Source organism: Bactrocera neohumeralis, chromosome 6 (genome assembly GCF_024586455.1).
Source record: "Bactrocera neohumeralis isolate Rockhampton chromosome 6, APGP_CSIRO_Bneo_wtdbg2-racon-allhic-juicebox.fasta_v2, whole genome shotgun sequence".
In the NCBI taxonomy this organism is placed as follows: Eukaryota; Metazoa; Arthropoda; class Insecta; order Diptera; family Tephritidae; genus Bactrocera; species Bactrocera neohumeralis.
This window is the reverse complement of record NC_065923.1, coordinates 8,892,765-8,915,813: the sequence shown is the minus strand read 5'-3', so window position 1 is coordinate 8,915,813 and position 23,049 is coordinate 8,892,765. Positions and strand designations below refer to the sequence as shown.

Here is a 23,049-nt window from a genome sequence, read left to right as displayed (position 1 = left end):
GCAAGTTTGCATGCACGCCTAAGAATTCTGGCAAAAAATCGCGCACCATGGCGCACAGCGCCGAACGCGCTGCGACGAAATATGCAACTAAGCAACAAAAGAAGGCAGCAGGAAAGCAAAAAGGGGTAAATGTCACGCGACACAAAACATACAGCGGTTATTTGCACAACAAAAGATGCCCCGCTCTGAATTTCAGCTCCGATGGTGGAAGCGCACAACAAATTTGCGGCATGCAGCGGCTTACGTATTCGGTACGTGAGGGCTCACATCCATGCATGCGATTACATTATGTATGAATATAGCACATAAGCATATATCAATTCACACGTGAGTCGGTGAAAGAAGCACAAGAAAAACCCAAAGTGTTCGCATGCAGTCGGAGCGGCTGCGAAACGCAAGTGAATGACACCGCACAAAGAACACACCGAGTTACTAAAAAAACCGCAATAAGAAATAACCGAAACAAAGCATTTGGGAATTGCAGAGTCAGCATCCTTCGGAGCTTTGTAAATTTTAATATTTTCAAAATGGACCTGGGTTTTATTAAAATAATGTGTTTCTGTCACAGAGGTACTGCTCGAAAATTCTACGAAAAGATGCGGAGACTAACAGAAGGTTTTAAGACCGGAGCATAGTCTTGTAGAACCTCAGAGTTAGCATACTCAAATTATGGAGGAACACTTCTGCAGTCCCCAATTGAACGTTTGTTCCATCGTCCGACCATGAACTTCGAATAGCAATTACCAGTCTGAAACAAAGCGGCAGGGACCGATGGACTGCCGGCCGAGCTACTTAAACACGACGGCGAAGAACTCTAAGGAGCATGGATGAGCTTCTTTGTAGAATATTGTCGGACGAAAGCATGCCCGATGATTGGAATTTAAGTGCGCTCTGCCCAATCCACAAAAAGGGAGACCCTATAATCTGCGCCAACTACCATGGGATAAGCCTCCTCAACATCGCATACAGGGTTCAATCGAGCGTATTGTGTGAAAGATTAAAGCTCACCGTCAACAAACTGATTGGACCTTGTCAGTGTAACTTTAAACCTGGAAGATCAACAATCGACCAGATTTTCAGAGATACATCTTTGGATATTTATAGAAATGTACAATTTGGACCAGATCTATATGTATGTACTATATATTTTGTCTATTAATTTTTATTCCGAACAGCTACCAACAAAAGTAACATATCTACCATAACCCGTCCAAGATTTTAAAGTCTAAGTCTTTTAAGCATAAATATCTTAAATGTACCAAATATTTCCCCTTTTGCAATCATAAATAATCAGCCTCCCGTCGCAGCGACCTTAAGTACTTCATCAATGTTTTTTGCATACTAAAAGTAGTCCAAATAGGTATCCAACCAATTGAGACCTTCCGGACAATCGGCGAATAATTTCAAGCAATCGGCCCCAGCAACACCAGCCTCTCGCGCTCGCTGATAACTCTTATCCAAGTCTTCCACGCCGGGCCTATAACAATGTATCAATGAGTTAAAATCGAATGAGATCATTCTTCTATTCAAAGTACATACGTGAGCACTGTATCCAGAATTTCCGACAACAACCCCACATGTTGGTCCACTTGTGCATTTTGACATATGGAGCGCAGCAAGCACTGTCGACCGTCAACTCCACGTTGACTCATTAATGTCTCCAGCAAAGTGTAAAAGAACAGTCGTGATTCGTCTGCTTCATAAGTATAGGCGGCGAGTTCAGGTTGACTGTTATGTAAAAGCCTAGATTTGCGCGCGAAGGTATCCTCCCATTTGTCCCACGGATATAGTGGAGAAGAGGGCATAGAATATTGGCCGCCTTGAAGACTGTACGAACAAACAAGCGATCGCCATGTAATCGGGTCGGCTAAGTCAACTTGTCCCGATGGACCAACGGATAACTGTTGAGAAAATAATAATGTCAGTGAGCATAAAATAAAATAAGCAGACTCAGGAAATCATGATTCATTTGATAACAGGTTCTATCGACATGGAGCGTTCTTACGAAAGAAGTTTTTGTATCCACAATGTCAAAATCAGTTGAGTTTTCTTTTTCAGATAAATTTTCTGTTTAAGTGTTACTTAGAACCTTATATAATTGAATCATGCAAGAAACTCAGCAATTTACACTTCTAAATACTAGGGGTCTAGTTTTCGTATCATATCCGTCTCTTTTATACTTAAATAAAATATAAAAAAAAATATCCCTCTCTCTCTCCATTCGTTTGAGCTTGCTCTTCATTTCACTTTTTTAGTTTTCTCTCCGTCTCCGTCATATCCGTCTCTTTTATACTTAAATAAAATATAAAAAAAAATATCTCTCTCTCTCCATTCGTTTGAGCTTGCTCTTCATTTCACTTTTTTAGTTTTCTCTCATCGTGCTCACAAAAATTGTATTAACAATAGGTGGGCAAAAGAATAATCCCTAAAATCACGAAAATCATTTAAATTCGATAACATCGACCATAAATCAAATGGAAAAGGTTCGACTTCCGAAATATCACCACTACTGTCAAAGATATAACTCAAGTGAAATTATATTTGCGATGAGCATTATTTTCATCCTGATAATATTCACTTTATTTCGCACATCTACATAAGCAATGAAGAATCTCCGGTAGTGCCTCTCGTGTCGAAGTTATTATTTATCAATTTTGAAGCATTATACATTGTTTTCACTTCTTGTATATTTCAAAATGTTTTATTGTTGTTTATAGTACACCGTTCACCTTTACTGATCCGCTGCCGTTAAATATCAGGGACCTCTTCTTGCGGACATGCATGAAATCTGTCAAATTCGCCCCGGCACTTATGCTATGCACGCTTGCACTTATACAATACAAGCGGAGCAGAAAGCACGTCAAAAGAATTTCTATCAGCTTCATTCTATACACCCATTAACGAACCAATCAAGGCTAAACACCGCCGAACCGTTAGATTGTTGGTAATCAAAAGAATATCGCACACTGTCGAATGCTAAAGAAATGAGCCCTCGACCAGACGAGCAATGCCCTTATATTCTCACAGAATTTTGATACTCAATTGAGTGGGCGAAGAAGTCACGGAAGTTCATGGAATTTAACTAAAAATTGCTGGTCACCAAACAAATATTTAATTTCCAATTAGCGGCTGAAACCCAAAATTGTTTTTGAAACGAGCCCATCGTGCGGTGATCCAGTTAGTGATCTCTTTATTACGGTTAGAACGATACTTAATAATGGAAGTGTGTTAATTATTAAATCAATATATTTCTACATATTTACATACCCACCTGCTTAAATTCGTGCGTGAGTTAGATTAGATTTTTCGGAAACAAATCGAAAATGCTGTGTGAAAGAGCAAGTGCTTTCTTTATGGGTAGCATAACAGTAAAGATAAAAAGTAAATACATTAGAGCGGGATGATTACAGGAAGCCAAAAAACGAAGAAGTTGCATATGCGGCAAATATTCTACGAATTATTCTGAACAACTTTGCCTTAGAGACTATGCTTCTGAAACTGGTTTCGAACCACCGATTTTAAGGCGAATTTTTTAGGGATCCTAAACATTTCCTCGTCAGTTTTTGAGACATCCGAAAGGAATTTAATAAGGAGGTACATTTCGATATTAAATTATCATTTGGCAGAATCGGCAATATCGGACAATTATATTACATATCGCCCATAAAACCGAGTATTAAGATTTTTTAAATTTCGCCTTAAAAATCGCTGGCTTGAAATCTATTTCAGACCCATAGCCAAAGTTGCTCAGAATGATCCGTAGAATATAAGCGATATTATAGAGAAAAAAACGACCCGCACTAGTACACATGCAGGACTTATTTTTCTGGTATAAAGGGAATATGTTAACTTAAAATTCATGAAATCTTAAGTTCAGAAATTCTAAAAATACCAAACCCGTAAATTATAAAAGCATGCTCGTCAACTAGAATTTAAGTGTGCTCTGGCCAATCCACAAATCCCAAATCGTCACTGTTGGTAGTTGTAACTTCGAAGTCTTAGACCAGGCCTGTCCAACATACGGCCCCCGGGCCACCATCCGGCCCGCCATCTCTTATAGTCTTTGGGCATCCCAGTTGTATAGGCCTGAAACACGTGATGGATAAAGTAGTGCAGACAGTTAATTTTATACGCACAAGAGGGCTTAACCACAGACAGTTCCAGGCTTTTCTGGCTGATGTCGGTTCAGATCACGAAGACATTGTATACTTCAGTCGCGTTCGCTGACTCAGCAGAGCAGCCACACTAAAACGATTCTATTCTCTGCTGGACGACTTAAAGATTTTTCTTGGCAACAAAGACCAAGAAATTACTTTCCTCACTGATGAGGAGTGGTTGGCTGATCTGGCTTTCCTGGTTGATATAACTAAATATCTTTCTGATCTTAACTTAAAACTACAAGTGAAAGACCAACTATGCACACAGTTATACGAACACGTTCTAGCTTTCACAAAAAAGCTTTTATTGTTGGAAAAGCAGCTGGAACAAAAGCAGTTGATTCATTGGGAGACCTTATCTACAAGAAAGCAAGATACCTTGGATTTTGACAAGTACGTGTTGATGTTACAAAGATTAAGGAACGAGTTTGACGACAGATTCGCAGACTTCAAATCACAAACTCCCTGCATGAAAGTGTTTCAAAATCCATTTGATGTTGAAATTGAAGGCCCTGCGCAGAGTTTACAGCTGGAGTTAATAGAATTGCAAAGCAGCTCTCATCTAAAAACAGCATATAATAATTGTCTTCCAAACTTAATTGAATTTTACAAAAAGTATATTACACCCAGTCAATACCCAAACCTTAGTAAGCTGGTTATTCAACATATTTCTTTATTTGGTAGTACATATGTTTGCGAGCAGCTGTTTTCTCGCATGAAATTTAACAAATCAAAAACCAGATCATCTTTATTAGATAGCCATCTTAAAGGCATTTTGCCCATAGCCACTTCTAAAACTCCAGCTCACATAGATGCGCTGTGCAAACAGAAAAAATTTCAGACATCTCATTAATTAGATTTTAAGAATAAGAATATCTTTATATGCTAAGGCCATAGTTACATTAATAATAATATATTAAGATTTATGTGATGTTGCTTATTATAAATAAATAAATATACCAAAACTGAAGGTCATTTTATTTTTTTTTTTTTGGCCCGCTACGGTTATGAAAATGCTAAACCTGGCCCTTCACAAAATTATGTTGGACGGGCCTGTCTTAGACAATTCCGTCTATCTTGGTACTGGCATTAACCGCTACGACAATGTCAGACTCGAAATCCAACTCAGAATAACTCTAACCTATTATCACCGACCGTTTTCAAGAGAAAGGCTCTGTGGAAAATTTATAGTCCTTTGCGCATTGGCAACGGCGAATATCGCATTCGATAGAACGAATAGCTGAACGAGATATACGACGACATTGACATAGTTCAGAGAATGAAGAGACAGCAGCTACGTTGACTAGGTCATGTCATCCAAATAAGTAAAAACCCTCCACTTCTGAGAGTATTCGACGCAGTACCCGACGGGGAAAGCAGCGGAAGAGGAAGACCTGTACTCCGTTGGAAAGACCAGGTCGAGAAAGACCTGGCTACACGTGACGCCTAACAGCAAAAAGGAAGAACGACTGGCGCGCTGTTGTAAACTCGGCTAGTTACCACAAGGAATCTAAAAAACATCGGGGCTAAACAAATTTGTTTAATAACCAACTTTTGGTAATAATGTTTTGACTTCAGATTATTTGGTTGATCACTGCTAAGTATACTCTAAAAGTTCATTGTGAAGCTAAAATAGTTTAATATTTGTAATTAAACAGTTATTAAATAAATCATGACTTCCTTCACAATAGTGCGCCCTCTCTCCCAGCATAGTTGAACAATTAAAAAAAAAAATAATTTATCCACAAAGTTCTTATGAGAATTGGCAAATATGAATATTTCATATACGTCTTACCACAATAATAATTGTTCGCTTTACTCGAAAGCTTTCTGACGCTAATGAGCATTAAAATGCAACACTTTATTATGCCACAATGTATGCTATGTCAGAGCAACAAAAGAGCCGACATTTTACCGGGAAGTCTTACAAGTTTGCAACAATGCAAATGAACGCTACACATTTCGGAACTTAAGCGCTTGCAAACTTGCAACAATCAACACCAGCAATTTGCCATTGTGCCATTGTGCATGCAACAAGTTCTGGCAAAACATTGTTGCAAAACTCGGCATTGTTGTTGGCCACGGAACCACGGCTGCATAGAGCCAAATGATAAATGTTTGAAAGTGGTGGGTGCTGCCTCTCGAAAAGGTTTTGCGAATGCTTCTACTTTTTTGAAGAGGACTGTGAGCAACGCCGTTCCGTCTTGTATGCTAAAATTCCCTCTCGCTAAACCTATAAATATATGCGGAAGTAATCCTTTGACGATTTATTGAGTCAAGGTAAAAAGCTTTATTCTTTATTGGCGTAGGCACCGCTTACGCGGTTATAGCCGAGTTAACAACAGTGCGCCATTCGTTCTTCCTTTTCGCTATTTGACGCCAATCGGAGATTCCAAATGTAGCCAGGTCCTTCTCCAACTGATCTTACCTATGGAGTGGAGGTCTTTCTCTTCCTCGGCTTCCCCGGCAGGTACTGCGTCCAATACTTTCAGAGCTGGAATGTTTTCATCCATTTGGACGGCATGACCTCGCCAGCGTAGCCGCTGACAATATCGTCTTATAACTCGCACAGCTGATCGTTCTATTGAATGTGATATTCGTCGTTGCCAAAGCGCAAAGGAACATAAATGTTCCGCAGAATCTTCGTCGACTCATCAGATGTTGTCATCTCTTGTCCATGCTTGTACACCATATATGTAGGGACGGGAATAATGAGTGACTTGTAGAGTTTGGTCTTTGTTCGTCGAGAAAGGACTCTACTTCTCAATTGCCTACTCAATCCGATATAGCAACTGTTGGCAAAAGTTACTCTGCGTTGGATTTCGAGGCTGACGTTGTTGTTGTTGTTAGTGCTGGTTCCAATATAAACGAAACTTATCTACGACCTCGAAGTTGTGACTGTCAACAGTGACGTGGGAGCCAAGACGCGGGTGCGACGACTGTTTATTTGATGACAGAAGATATTTCGTCTTACTCGTTCACTACCAGACCCATTTGCTTCGCTTCCTTATTCTGACAAAGCAGAACTAACGGTGCGCTTACTTAACCTTAATATTCTAGGACCGCGCATCTCTACTCATATATGAAGTCCAAAGCCTGACATAACCTAAGTGTTTAAATTTTAAATAAAGTAAACGATCACAAAAACTAATATTTGCATTCAAATACACAAGCTTTGACTAGTGGAATTCCCTTGCAGAGTATGTACTATGTTTTGGAATGAATATTTGTAAGAAATGCAGAGAAAAGTGCACAAACCAAAACAGCAAAAACATGGGCAAAAATAACCGAGCTAATAAATGTCGGCATTTTATATTTGCACGAATGCGTGTGTGTGTTGTGTGTAGGGTACGAGTATATGCGGGGTTCTCTAAGCCTTCTGGTATGCGCACGCCCGTTGAAGAGGTGGGTGACTCGATAGCCAGCAGCAGCTCCGCCAACTTGGCAGACAAAGTTTTCTCGACGCATTAAGAAACAATAATAATAACATTGATGATGATGGCGCTAAAGGTGTTCTAAGGTGTGACGGTGTGGTAATCCTCAAGGCTGTGCATCTGCTTGCCAACAAACATACAAATAAATGTCGGTTTCTTGTGCTCTTCTCTTTGCCGTTCGCGACGACTACTCACTTGTAAAAACGCTCAAATCTGAGCTTTAAAATTGATAATGTAATTTACCAACTCAGCCACTCAATAAAAAGAGCAAAAGTCAACCATCGGCTTCACCGCGATTGAATCGCAGACACAATGTTTTTGTATTTTTTGTGTTTACGGTGTTTTTTGTCTTTGTTTTCCCAGTGCTTCCTGCTCAACAGCTTGCCAGCGACAACGGGTTTCACCCCAGTTGACGTTGTTTACATCCGGTTGTTGTCTACTAAGCGACTTAAGCACGTTGCCATCTAGGAACATATACTTAGTTGTTATTGTTATTGTTTCTGTACGGGTTCATGCTTGTTTAGCTACCTCAAATAAAATTGATGGTTTCCGCAGTGTTGCAGTCTCAACTAGACGGCATATGTAAATGTATGTGTGTATGTATATAGCCTCTGAAGCGAAATTCGATTACTTTTCAGGTGCGTGTTCATGCTCAACGAAGTTGTTCGTGAGTGGGTACTGTCACCTCACAAACTCAATAATGAAGCTCAATTCAATTCGCGGCTGCAACTAGAAACAAGTTTAGCCACGAAAAACCCCAAGACATTAGACAAAAGAATATATATAATCGAATTTCTCTTGATTTGGCTAGACACGTTGGCCAAAAAATCCGGCTTCATCTCTTTAAGGCATTTAAAGGGCTATACCAGTATTGTACTTTTTTTTGTTTGATTTCGACTCATTTTTTTCCATCCATTCCGATGATTGTTGACTGGTGTGCACGCCAAACTCACAAACTCATCGGCAGTTGTAATGCTCCCTTGAATGTGGAATCGGAATTCGCACCATCCAGCATGCCCAAAGAGACTTGTTTACGGTACTCTTTAAACAAAACACGGCTTTACCGAGACGAGTCGATCAAGCTTGCATTTCATACCCAAAATATTCACCAAAATCATTCGAATGGACTCACGACAGTTGTCGAGCTCTCTTGCCAACTCTCCAACACTTGCCTGACGATGTTCAAGCACCGTATCCTTCACTTTTTTAATATTTTCATCAGGTAAAGCGGTCGATCATTCTGAACGATCATTCTTCAACGATCTCTCAACCGTCTTTAAAGGCTTTGTACCACGCCTTCTTCCAATATAAAGCTATTTTGAATTCCATCTGATGCCTTCTTTGTATAATACGAGTATAAACAGAACCAATGACTTGTGTTTTTGAACTTAGCCCTTCCTTACTTTAAATGCATGAATAACGATCTCTCAACCGTCTTTAAAGGCTTTGTACCACTCGTAGTCTTGTGTTTTTGATTAAATTGAATAACCGTAAGCCTTTTCCCATATTCGCAATGATTCTTTCTTCGATATTCTTATCCATTGTAAAAATCCCATCGCACTACTGAGGTGTACCGACTTAAGCAGCTGTAAACCTCTAACAGAAAAACTTTATTTTTTCATGCACCCTAGAATAGAATCTCACAATCTCACACTGGAAAAGTTGAAAGGAGTGTTACATAAAATATGGCCCAAAGCAACTACTACAACAAACACAAAGTTTACCGTAAATAACATGTGACTAAAAAACAAAAAAAAAAACGCGCCGGAATGCGAATGTGAAAGAAAAACTTTGCGACAACTAAAATATGAAAAAGTCCCTGAAACAGATTACCATATTCAGACAGCGCTAATGGCGAGGAAGGACAGCAATAGCAACAATAACAACAACCATTCATATAAGTAATTTGTGCAACAGCTCCGCGGCAACCTGCTACGTGTTCGCCTTTGCCTGGTCTGTGGAAGTCGGAATCGGAGACGGAACCGGAGTCACTCGAGTAGCTGCCATAGTCTTAGAACTGAAAATATATGAGCAAAAACACACATAAAGGTGGTGCGTGCAGGATGTAGCTAACAAACAATCACAACAATAATGCTTACACAAAAAGCAGTGTAAAAATGGCTGATGATGCTGATAATTGTGAGTGTAAAACAATGGCAAACTACGCGCTGTGGCTGGAAACAACTGCAATATTTGTGAACAAACCTCGAAAGGTAAGTGGAGCGGTTTCTCATACTTTGCTGGAGAAGAATCGCTACCGCTTTAAATAACGGATGATTCAAGTAGAGGTACTTTTTTCAATAGCCTTCTTTTGACAGGCCACGCGTGATTCGTGTCAGGCGGTCATGTAATTTTTGTTCGTTCACCTTTATTTCGAAAAGTCACGTTCTATAAGGAATGTTTTTCGCGCGTTTTGCTCAATTTATAGTCAACATAATCGGCCAACTGAGCGTACTATTCGCAACACCAACATCTATCTTGAGACTCAACATTCATTACCGAATAGTATTCAATCGAATAGACCACATCCATTACAGTGAAGAAAATGTAGCAGTCGTAGCTGAGAGTGTACTCGAAGACCGTGGAGAGTCGATTCGGCGCAGTTCACAGCAACTCGGGCTGACGTATGGAACAATACAGGGTTTGTGCGGAAAGTAAAAAGACTGAGTCCCGCTGCGTCGATGCAGCGCTGCCAGCGCGATTTCCAACCATTGTATTCGTTATGGAAGACTTTCTCTGGAATAGTCTTGAGAGCCGCGGTGTATGCTGATTGGATCCCCTCTGTCGTCCCAAAATGCCTCTTTGTCTCGGGATCATCCTCAAAGATCCATGACTCGTCACATGTTATTACGTTATTCAAAAATTGGGGGTCACTTTCACACATGTTTCAAATTTGTTTGGCCCTTTTCCACTCGCTGCAATTTCTGGTCGTCAGTGAGCAATTTTGGGACCATCTACACGCACTTCTTGCTAAAGAAAAATCTGGGTAAGCCTGCGTGTTCATATCAAACGTCTCTGTCACATATTTACCGAGTTTCACACAGAATTTAATCGCGTACCTCTGCTCTAACGAACGCTGCATTTTCGGCTTTCACCACTCTCAGAAGCATCTCGCGAAATATCAGTCGTATTACTTACCGGACAAACCCTGTACAAAATACAGATTGTACATGACTGAAGCCGCTTGACCTTCCCAAGCGACATCGCTTCGCTCTATGGGCCCTTGAAAAGTTTTAAGAAGATCCGACGTTTTCGAGCCAAATTTTGTTTAACGATGGGATCCATTTCTAGCTCAATGGGTATGTAAACAATCAAAATTGCCGCATTTGAGATGAAGAGCAACCTGAAGAGATTTCAAAAGCTGACATTTCATGCAGAATATGGTTTGTGGGTCGGTGGAATCATCGGTCCATATTTCTTCAAAAATGATGCTGGTGAGAACGTAACCGTCAATGGCGACCTTATCGGGCCGTGATAATCGACTATTTCATACCTGAAATTCAAGTTCGTGATCTCGGCGAAATTTGCTTTCAACGAGACAGCGCCACTTAACACACATCACATCAATCAATGGATTTATTGAGAGAACACTTCGGTGAGCAGATAACTTCACGTTTTGGGCCAGTCGACGGGCCACCAAGATCGTATGATAACATGCAGTTAGAATTTTTCCTGTAGGACAATCCGGCCTTAGAAGACTTTTTCCTGTGAAGACATGTTCAGACCTTGGAGCAAGGCATCGCAAGTGTCATTCGCCAGTTACCAGTCGAAATGCTTGGACGAGTCATCGAAAATTGGAGTCAACGGATGGTCAATCTGAGACGTATCCGCGGCCAACATTTGAAAGAGATAATCTTGAAAAAATAAATGCCAAATATTGTTCTTTTGAATGATAGTAAACATTTTCCATTAAATTTGAAGTTTCTGTGTTTCTATTTAAAATGTAATGTATCTAAAATGGATCACCCTTCATAAATGTGCTGGCTAATTGAAAACTGAAAGAGCTTAAAGACGAAATAATGCTCAAGATACTTAAAATATTATCTGACTGACAAAATTTTATGCTTTTCAGCTTTGGAAATTTATTTTAAAAGTCTTTTTATATCGAAAATACCCACCTTGCCACGCGGTAAAATGTGCGTGTATCCGAAAGTGGCATACTTTAGGAAATTACCTAGATGTTTTGTTGTTGTTGTTAGATTGCGTAACATTTTTTGGTTATGTTATACTTATGGTCTATATTAAAGGAAAATGAACATACGAATTTACATAAATTCTGATTGTACGTGCCAGCATATAGAATTACACCTACGAAGATATACTCATGCAAGTACTCAAGTGGTGTGAAAAACACTATAGTTGTCACGAAAGCAGACGAAAGTATGAGGTAAAAGTAAAGTTGCTGCGAATAGCATTCAAAAACCCCGGAAAAGTTGAGTCAAAAATTTCACATTTTATTGAAGAGTGTTGATATTAGGGCTACAGAATCTTGCACTGTGAGCACGTTGCCACTAGGCACCAATTATGCCACTACAACAACAACAACTAGGGACCAAGCTAATTAGTCAACTTCAAGTAACAAGCGCTCTTCCAATAGCAATCAATATAAAATATGTTGAGCAACAATAAATCACATTTTTCTCACAATAATAGACTAAGCTTAAAGCCTTCTTCAAGTGGCAAATTTAACAAAATTTTTATGATTTTACACACTGCCGTGTAATAAAATTCGATACTTTAAGTCCGCCACTTTTTGTCCATTGTTATCTATTTCAGCACATTACCTACAAACACTGCTGTCTGTTTTTTTTTCCTTTCTTTCTTTAGGAAATGTAATATTTTTATCATAGATACTTTTTCATGAGAAGCTGCTACTACATACATACATACATATGAAGCGTACCACTGCCAGTTGGCTGGCTAGTGAGACCACTTCTCCTGGCTGACATTCATGACTTTGCATATTTTATATGCATTTTTTCCCAAAACTGCCACTGAATAATGCATCACTGTTTTTGTCGAGTTCTTCTTTATCTCTTCTCCTTCTCCATTTATGCTCAGCTTTACGCGCTTAAACGTGTGTGTATATAGATGCATGTATATGTGTGTATATATAGTACGTTGATTTTGGATTTAAAGTCTTATAATCTCTTTCTTGTTGCTTCCTGCTCTGTCTTTGATTTTGAAGCTCATTGAGATTGCATTTAGCAGTTCATCTAAACCAACTATGAGGTTGAAGCATTCAAGTTGTTAATCGGTAGCCTAATATCAAATTATGGTATTAAATTAGTTGCGCTGAATAAGAGATGTATACGCTTTTCGACAATTTATGCGTTTTTCGTCAATTGTTTGCTTATTGTAGCTTGTGAATTGTGAAAACAACAACGGCTTGTCGATATTATGCGAATCAGAAACTTAGAAAATTAGACGTTCTTCAGCAAAATGAAGCGAAAACTCAAATTTTATACCAAAACAAATAAATTTCCAAATCGGAGAATTTATTTGCATTTAGCATCCGCTTTGTTGGCATTTAGGGCGGAGGTTTTTGGCTATTTATGTGCCCTAGCAATAGGAATTCCACAAAATTTAAAATGGCGGAAGTGGACATACATGCAAATATATACACGCTGGCATGCTGGTACATGTGTACATTTTTGATTACATTACATAATACATTTTAAATATTAATGCGAATCCGCAGCGCACATCCGGGCTGGAAACAATCGCCGTTGTGTTGCTCCCGCTGCATTTGACACACTTATCCACTGGGACACATAGCAAGTGTAATTATAGACAATTTATTAAATGATGTTGAGCTGAATGCAAATGCACCTTTAATGAAGCAAAGGAAAATGTTTCGAAAATTCACTTGCCGGTGGTCATTTGTAATCCTTTGTCTTTCTACTTAGGCCTGCAACAACTTACTGTCTCAAAATAGATTTTGCAAACACTGAAGAATAATTATGTATGAGTTTGAATATTCGAGTACAGTATAGTAATTAAATATATTATATTATAGATGAATACATTTATAGTTTTGACGTATTGACACTTGACTTAACTCATTAAATTGCTTATGTACTGCAATCTTCCCAGGCTTAAGAATATGAGTCTATTTTAAAATCCACAGTTAATAAACTAACTGATTTTATATGCAATATTAATTTAATTTCATATTTCAATAAGTAATTCTCATCGTAAATTCAGAATTGCAGCTCACAAATTGAATATTTGGAGACCAGATTTAAGCCTGAGAAGGAGCTTATCTGCCTTAGAGAGTTTTCTGCCTATAATAATTACTCACTTCACTCGCCACTCTCTGAGTCTTCAATTCGAGGTCTGTTTTCTGAGCTATTTTTCACGTTTAAAGACCATCCAACAAGCAGTCGGCAGTCATATAATGAACGCTTGCATAATCACGTATACGCCGAGGCATACAGTCACTGCACATATTTAATAATTAAAGCTGCAGCGAAGTGCGAATCAAAAAGCGACCATATGAAGAGCTATAAAAATGCGCACAGCACACACACATACATGCACAATGTGCGAAATAAAAGTGCGTGCACGCGTCAGAGCCAACGCCCAAAGACAACAATAAAGTTGCAACAAAACAACAATGAAATACACAACTGCATTCTGCACACACACAAACACACGAAGAACAAGTGCAATTGTGTATATCACCACATGCGCTTGCCTCCACACACACATACGCCATGTTTGCTCATGTGTACGTGTATATACACACTTGCAGCATGCAACTTGCAACAAAATGCATCGGCGAGCAGCGAGCGAAAATGAATGGGAGCGCGTAAAACGTGAAGCGCTGGTCAGTCGGCGAATAGGTGCAAATGAATGAGTATGCGGCGCGCTCTCTGTGTGCGCGCGTTCGTGTGGCGGTGTGGCTGCGACTGCATATAACGCCATTTACTATATACTGCTCTAAGACATGCACATGCACACACACACTGCCATAATGACGTAAATTCACATTTATTATAATCAATGTTCACGTTTACGCATCGACAACCCACACACACACGAACATTTATGCATTTGCATGCGTGCATGCAAATACAACGAAGGCAGCAGAGTGGAAGGGTGCGAGGGCGGTGAAAATGGCAAAAGCATTGTTCGGTTGCGCACACCTACAACAGTGCGGGGCAGTTATGGATGCTCACAAACTCACACGCCCCTACACGCGCACGAACACGCACACGCGCATGGAAAATGTCGCTTACAGCTTACGATAATTACGTCTGACTTCGCAAAGTGCGCCCCCGCTGCGGCAAGTGCGTAATGAACGCCCGCACACACTCGCACAGGAAGCCATGACTATCGATATTTCAGCCACGATGCATTTACTAGCGCCACCACACGGCGTATGAGTAATATGCACTTCGGTTTCGCATGCTGCTCGGCATTTTGTCGATGGCCCACTGAATTAAACTTTAAGTTTCGTAAAGTTTTACTGAAATATAACACAATTGGAGAGTGTGCCAGCCCACAGTTAGATTGAGTCTTTCTGGTGCTGCTTTGTCGATTACCAAAACGGTATTAAACCTGCCAACTTCAAAACTTCCCAATATGTTTGGAACAATTTTCATTTTCCGAGACTTTAGATGTATAAAAACGGCTGGGGTTCTGAGAACTCTATCAATTTACGATTTATACACCGACTATAACCTCTTTCTTTCACCAAAACGGTACTTTATGCATTCAAAGTCTAGGTTTCAAACGATTTTTAGTTCTAAATGGAATTTCAAAGGCAAAATTTTTGAAAGCGCCAGTCTCCATTCAAAGAACCCACGTTGCATAACAATACACAGAATTGAAATAATTTTTTTCGTCGTGTATAATCGTTCAAAAACCGCTCACAGACTCATGTTCATGTGTGCGTTTTGAACACTTTTGGTTTTGAATAAGGACGACATTTTGGAAACGTGTCGTTGAGGTCGGATGCAAAACACTTTCGTGTACACGCCACACATGTGCCTAGATATGAATGTGTCTTGCACAGAGAGTTTGGGCACAGGAAATTCACTGTGCAACTGCAGTTCGACCGACAGGCGGGTGGTCGGTCGAGCGATTTGAGCCACTTTAATATGTCAACGTCGGATGTCGAGTTGGACTGCATTGTGCTGCAACGAGTTGAGCCACATACAACAGCTGCTTTATGTGCGTTCACATATACACACGCACACTACTATACTTGTATGTGTCGTTGTCGCAAAATGCATGTTTAAACATATTTCTGTTTTGTTTGTGCGAGAATATATGGATTTAATTTATCAATTATTAATTGCATCTGGCAGCTGATGTCAGTTCGGTTAGCACAAATGCATATCCCCACATATGCTTACGCATTTGTGTATGTGTGTATGTATGTGTCATTGCTACGACATGCTTTATAACTGTTTATGCGTCTGTTTGTACGCATACAAATAAAGCTGCACAGTAATGACATGCTGGCACATACATAGGTACATATTTATTTTGCATACATGAGCGGCCAGCTTTACATAGAGAATTACAAATACATGCACACATGCAAAATATATACAAGCAATTTGTAAATAAATATGTACACTCTATTGGTGAGAACATGGCAGGACCATGTCCTTCTGAAATTAGGTCAACTTTTAAAGGTTTTCTTGGGTACTACAGCCTGATACACCAGCAGATGTATATACATATATATGTATTTATATATATACCTTTATACATACATAAGTATGCATGTGCATACATAAATATATATTTTGAAGCTATCAATTTTAAAGCAGGTTTCTGGGATTAATTGTCAGGAAATTTTGCACAAGATAACTGTTATTCCGATTAATAAATACATTAAGTACTGTTTGATGTCCTCATAAGAGAACAAGCTGACAACAACGCCATCCAAGAAGTGCGAAGAACGACACAAGAACTGAGAAGAGCAAATCCTTGTGGCCTTTACGACAGTAGTCATATAAAGGAGCGAAAATTCAGTGTGGGATTCGTGGTGTGAGAGACAGTCACCGAGTCATGGCGTATAAGGGAACCGTGAGACGGTATATCAAGCTCCTTACGTACAGCAACCGAAACCATTGGGTTTCGGAAAATACAAAAAACAGCTGGTACGACGAGGAGTACCGTGTAGCAGTGCAGAGAAAACAGACTGCCTACCTCGCAACTTTATAATCGACTAGAATAGGATACATACCGGGAGTTGATGAGGGAAGCGAGAGGCATTTGCAGGCAAACAAAGAGAGAGGCCAAAATGTATGAGTTCGAAAAGCTTTGCAAATTGGCCGACAGTGGTAATACTCAAAAATTCTACGAAAAAATGCGACAACTAACAGAAGGTTTCAAGACCGGAGCATGCTCTTGTAGAACCCAAGAAAATGATCTAGTAACCGACGCCCAGAGCATACTAAAATTATGTAGGAATCACTTCTCCATCCTGCTGAATCGCAATGAAATTATAACACCAGGAGATTGTGAACCCGATTTCCCAACCGATGACGATGGAGCAGACGTTCCATTGCCCGAAAATTAAGAAGTTCGAATAACAAATACTCGTCTGAAGAACAACAAAACGGCGGGGGCCTATGGACTGCCGGCCGAGCGATTGAAATACGGCGGCGAAGAACTGATAAGGAGCATGCATCAGCTTCTTTGAAGAATATGGTCCGGCGAAAACATGCCCGACGATTGAAATTAAAGTATGCTCTGCCCAATCCAAAAAAGGAGACCCCACAATCTGCGCCAATTACCGTGGGATAAGTCTCCTAAACATAGCGTATTGTGTGAAAGATTAGAGCCAACTGTCAACAAACTGATTGGACCTTGTCAGTGTGGCTTTACCATGCGCCAAATCTTGAAAAAACCCGTGAAAAGAGGATCGACACACACCAACTCTTTGTTGATTTTAATGCTGCTTTTGACAGCATGAAAAGCTACCGTTATGCCGCTATTTTGTACTCCCCAAAACGAGTGCGACTGTGTAAACTGACGTTGAGGAATACCAAAATCTCCGTCAGGATCGGGAAGGACCTCCGAGCCGTTCGTTAGCAAACATGGTTTCAGACAGATTTAATAATTCGTCACTGCACAGCATCGCAGAAATGAGGAAGACCTCCACTTTATTGGAAATACCAGGTGGAGAAGGACCTGGCTACATTTGGAATCTCCAAATGACGCCAAACAGCGAAATGGAAGAACGCGTAAGCTGTGTCTACGCCAATAATGAAGTTAAGATCTTTAAATTAAATATTTTTGATGTTGGAAACTACTACTACTGACAAAATCACTTCAAAAAAGTGGAGGAGGGAAGAAAAATGGAAGGATTTTTAGATTGAACCCCTTTGCAAACTTTTTGGAGTTGATGTGAGGGGAATGTCAAAAACCATTTAGTTAAGCAATTTCTAAAGTATGAAATTTCACCTTAGAGCGATAGGTGCCTCGTCCAATATGCGGCTTTTGAACTGATATGAGAGCTTAACACTAAGTATCACACAAGTCGTCTAATTAGAGTTTTTGACATCATTCTTTGGATATGTAGTTATGCCACCATAGCATGGGATGGCGAAATGTAGTTATCTTACTAAGTTTGGTGGACATTGCTGCTGCTCTATGTATATATAAGATAAAGTATATAAATAAAACTTCTCACCCATATGCTCTTACTCAGTCAACAACCGGCTTTTCTTTCTTTCTTTCTGATCAATTAAAATAAAGTCAAGTACGTAATAATTCCACAATTACGGCCACATACAATATCGATGTCATCAAGGTCCCAAAAGTTGTATACATATTCATCAACATCAACGGGCGGATGGACAGGCAGACACCAATGCCCTTCTTCACTCTGATCATTTAAATATATTTTTAGCTCTATTTTGCATTAGTTTCTAACCTATGCATAGGTCAGGCTGCCTTAAAACCCCACATCAACTCCTTTGAACTTTCACAGAAAACTTTCGCAAATTTATAAAATGCCTCCGTTATCTACTCTCGAAATAATGTTTTACAGTAAACAAAATTAAGCTAAACGCTTATGCATTAATTTGAATGTAAGCGCAATGAATTTGAAGGGATTCTAATTTGTGAACTCTCACACACCTCTGTTATGCCATTAAATACAATTAGAATGCTGCAACAATAAAACACTGACGAGCTAAAATTTAGCACAAACATTCCATTGAAGTAAAGTTTGTCCGACAACGAAATTTGCGTAAACATTGTGCACACAATCGTCGCCAACTAAAGCTGCACAGCAATCCCCACAGTCGATGGGGCTAATTCGAAGCTCAACCAGTGACATTCTAAATAAGACCAATTTTAGAGGGTGGGCTAATTTGTTATTCCGCTTAATGAGAATAATCTTTTCCTATTTATTGCAATTACTTCAGTATATCTCTCGTGGATCCCCTAAAATCTGGTTCCTTTGTTCTTCACTAAAGGGCTTGCTTTTCCTCACTTTTTTTAAATTTTCTTAAAAACTCTCTAACTCTAGGATTTTAGCTGGCTTTTCGCGCCTTAAGAGTCGCTCTTATATAGAAATTAAATTGTTGTTGTAAGTATTGTCAATAATATAATAATATACATCATTCCGATTTCTGAATATTTAAAATCAACTAAAATATAGAAACTTGCCCAATCGCATGAGCCGCAGCATTACTTTCAGCTCCAGCTAACAAATTATCCCAGTAAAACTTTTAAGTATGTCTGAGCGGAAAGAGCATATGCAGCTACTTAGAATGATGCATTGCTAACAATGGCTCCAAAAAGTACACTGCAAAAGTATTTAGCTCTGTAGCTCGAATTATTTTCTCCAGTTTGAAGAAGAAGCAAGTCAGGGAGTCGCCTTGTCTGAAACCTCGTTTCGTAACGAACAGCTCTGAGACGTTCTTCCCGATCCTGACGGAGCTTTAGGTATTGCTCAACATCAGTTTACACAGCCGTATTAGTTTTTGGGAGATACAAAATTCAGACATAGCGGCATAAATCCCTATCTTTTTCGTGCTGTCAAAAGCAGTTTTGAAATTGACAAAGATGTGATGTGTGTCGATCCTCTTTCACGGGTCTTTACCAAGGTTTGGCGCATGGTGAATATCTGGTCAGTTGTTGAGTTTTCAGGCCTAAAGCTACACTGATAAGATCCAATCATTTTGTTGACGGTGGGCTTTAATCTTTCATACAATACGCTCGATAGAACCTTATATGCGATGTTGAGGAGGCTTATCCTATGGTAGTTGGCGCAGATTGTGGGGTCTCCCTTTTTGTGGATTGGACAGAGCATACATAAAATCGTCCGCTCCATCGTCATCGATTGAAAATCAAGTTCACCAAATCCTGGTGTTATGGTTTCACTGCCATTCAGCAGGAGGCAGCTGGAGGAATGTTACTTTCATAATTTCAGTATGTTCTGGGCATTCGTCACTAGATCACTTCTGAGGGTTCTACGAGAGTATGCTTACTCATTTCTTACTAAGAACAAAAAATAAATGAATGTCTCGCATAGCTGAAAAACCCATGTACGTGTTGTCAGAACTTTCGCAAAACTGTCACAACTCTACTGGACCCAAAAGCATAAGGAATTTTCTTAAAGTGCAACCAACAAAGCCGAAACTGCAATTGTTGAACAGAAAGCGAACATTTATTCACGTGCATATGTGGCATGTGTGTGTGTGCTTATTAGCTGGTGCATGCAGCATTTGCGCCGAATGCTCAAATTGTCTATGTGTCTAAGTGGAGCTGCCTGCGTCCGCATCGCCATATTCCTACTGCAGCGAAAACTGTCGCATTCACTGCCTCTGCAGTGTGTTGGCGGCTTGTGTAATCGCTTTTAAATTAGTTAGTTACAAGTGTACACAATGCCACGCGCTACACAGTCGCACGGCGCTCTAAATGCCTCATTATTTACATGTGTGTGTTCGTGTTGAAATGTCGGCAAGTGTGAATATGTGCAAGCGCACAATGCCGCAAACGCACAAACGCTCAAGCAAAACTTGTAATTCTGCCAACAGGAGTAGAGGCTAGCGCCGAGGCCGGCACGGGGACCGAACTGCAAATGCGCGACAGTTAAAATGCTTTTTAGTGCATTCATCACACGCACACAACCGAAAGCAGCAAGACGACACACAAGCAAACACTTCTATTAAACATACATATATGTATGCTTGTGTGCATGTGTTGATGCATAGGTATACAGTTACTTCTAAAACTTATATGTGGGCATAATGCAGTGGGACCGTTTGAATAGATTTGTGTGTGCGTTTGTGGAATTCTGCAGTTGCAGAAGTGCGCTTTCTAAAGAGGCTCCGCGCCGCTGCAGACCAAACCGTGAGGACAACAATAACCAGCGCTATTAGCAGCACAAGGGCAACAACATACACGCATATATCATTCGTCAGATACCAGTCCAAAGACAAATGTTGTGCTCGTAAATGCACAATTAACACGACGCTATGACTCAAAGTGCATTTTAGTGCTCATTTAAGCCAACGGGAAATATGACTATTTGCAGCACACACGACCAGAGTGCTGCAGCGCACCATTGTTCACTTCACGTGAACTGGGAGTTACTGATTTTAGCACAAATTATAGGAGTTTATTTGAATGTTCATGCCTTCGCGCTTTGATTTACTTCAATCGGCCATGGCTAATGGAAGATTTACTGATGCTTTACAGTGGGCGACGCAATGGAATATTTCTTAAGCGTTTTCCTTATTATACCAAAATTGTTCATGCGCAAAGGACCATACAGCAGGAAAACTCGTAACGTCGACTCATCAGATGTTGTCATCGTCCATGCCTCTGCACTATATAGCAGCACGGGAATAATGAGTGACTTATAGAGTTTGGTTTTTGTTCGTCGAGAGAGGACTTTACTGCTCAATTACCTACTCAGTCCGAAGTAGCACCTGTTAGCAAGAGTTATTCTGCGTTAGATTTCGAGGCTGACATTATTTTTGGTGTTGATACTGGTTCCAAGATAGACGTGGGAGCCTAGTCGCAAGTGCGATGTCTGTTTGTTTGATGACATGAAATATTTCGTCTTGCCCTCGTTTACCACCAGACCCATTTGCTTCGCAATGATATCGGTGTCATCGGCGTACGCCAAAATAGGACCTTTCCTATTTAGTTCTGCAGCTCGAATTATTTTCTCCAAGAGCAGATTGAAGAGTCGCACCAAAGCGAGTTGCCTTGTCTGAAGCCTCATTTGATATCGAACGGCTCGGAGAGGTCCTTCTCAATCTTGATGGAGCTTTTGGTATTGATCAATGTCATACGGTTCTGTAGTATTAGTTTTGGTCGTACTGTCAAAAGCAGTTTTAAAATCGACGAAGAGGTGGTATGTATTTGTCGATGGTCTTTTTCTGGGTCTTTTCCAAGATTTGGCGCATGGTGTATGATGGGTCAGTTGTTGATTTTTCAGGCCTAATGCCACACTGATAAGATCCAATCCAGTTTGTTGACGGTGAGCTTTAATCTTTCACACTAAAAAACTACATACTAATATTATTTTGGTTTTGCTCGAAATACCTTTAAGTTTAAGGCGTTACATTTCAGTACATCACTTCGGTTTACGGTGCCGCTGCATAAACAGATGGAAAGAGACATGATTTAGATGTTGGTAAACCTCTCAATGGCAACTTTTTGATGCGATGCATCAGCTTGGTTCGCTGTAACTTGGAAGCTTTTATAATAATCAGTACATCACTGTGAGCGCTCATCTGCTGCCATTACCACTGATATGTTGATAATGATGATGCCTCTGCTGGGCTTGATGAGCTAATGGTGATTGCTTGCAAAGACGACTCTGAGACTGCCACTCTGCCTGGTAGGCACTTTGCTGCTTCGTACGTGCTCAACCTAAAAATCACTCAATATCCACACCCACACCCTTCGAATTGACTTTCAACATGCGCCTGCCACACGCGCGCTGCCTCAAGAGCACTACACACATTCATATTTAAGTACGTATTTCTAAAACAAAGTGCAGTTAACTATTTGCGATGTAAGTATGTGTGTATGTGTGACACACTGACAATCTGCCTCGCTCGCCTCGAGGCGCAGGTCCAATATACCTTCAGGCATGGATGGATGGATGTCCCCCACACGCTTTATTGCTTAGTATGTGTAGACGCGCAACATCACAGCTTCGCATTGCATGCAGCCGGAATGCCAAATGATTTCTGACAACTAAATTCATCGCAGTCCTAGCATGCCGAAGTTTTACTGCGCGCCTTCACGCTTACAACGAGCACGGAAGTAGATTTCAGAGAGATTTACCCACCGCTTGGCGTGCAGACAGCCAGCCAATCCAGGGAAGGTGAATGCCTGCAGACAAAACAAAAACACGCCGCACAATGGGCAAGGCTCAGCATAAGCCAACTATTCGCATATCATCTTGGTGCCTTCGTTCGGTGCGCGCAGAACGGACTGTAATAAGAAGAGATGTAAGA

General features: G+C 40.2%; 1 protein-coding gene across 2 annotated transcripts; it reads right to left on the bottom strand.

The window, feature by feature from the left end:
* Positions 1 to 1,172: 1,172 nt before the first annotated feature.
* LOC126761281 (uncharacterized) lies at positions 1,173 to 13,982 on the bottom strand. Of its 2 annotated transcripts, XM_050477317.1 has the most exons (3): positions 2,730 to 3,089; positions 1,540 to 1,901; positions 1,173 to 1,477 (listed from the first exon to the last, which is right to left on the bottom strand). In XM_050477317.1, the coding sequence occupies exons 1-3, from the start codon at positions 2,883 to 2,885 to the stop codon at positions 1,342 to 1,344; spliced, it is 654 nt and encodes a 217-aa protein (XP_050333274.1). In that variant the 5' UTR covers positions 2,886 to 3,089; the 3' UTR covers positions 1,173 to 1,341. The 2 variants fall into 2 exon arrangements, 1 of the variants encoding a protein (XP_050333274.1); XR_007667353.1 differs by lacking the exons at positions 1,173 to 1,477; positions 2,730 to 3,089 and adding an exon at positions 13,896 to 13,982 and having other exon boundaries at positions 1,805 to 1,901.
* Positions 13,983 to 23,049: the final 9,067 nt, after the last annotated feature.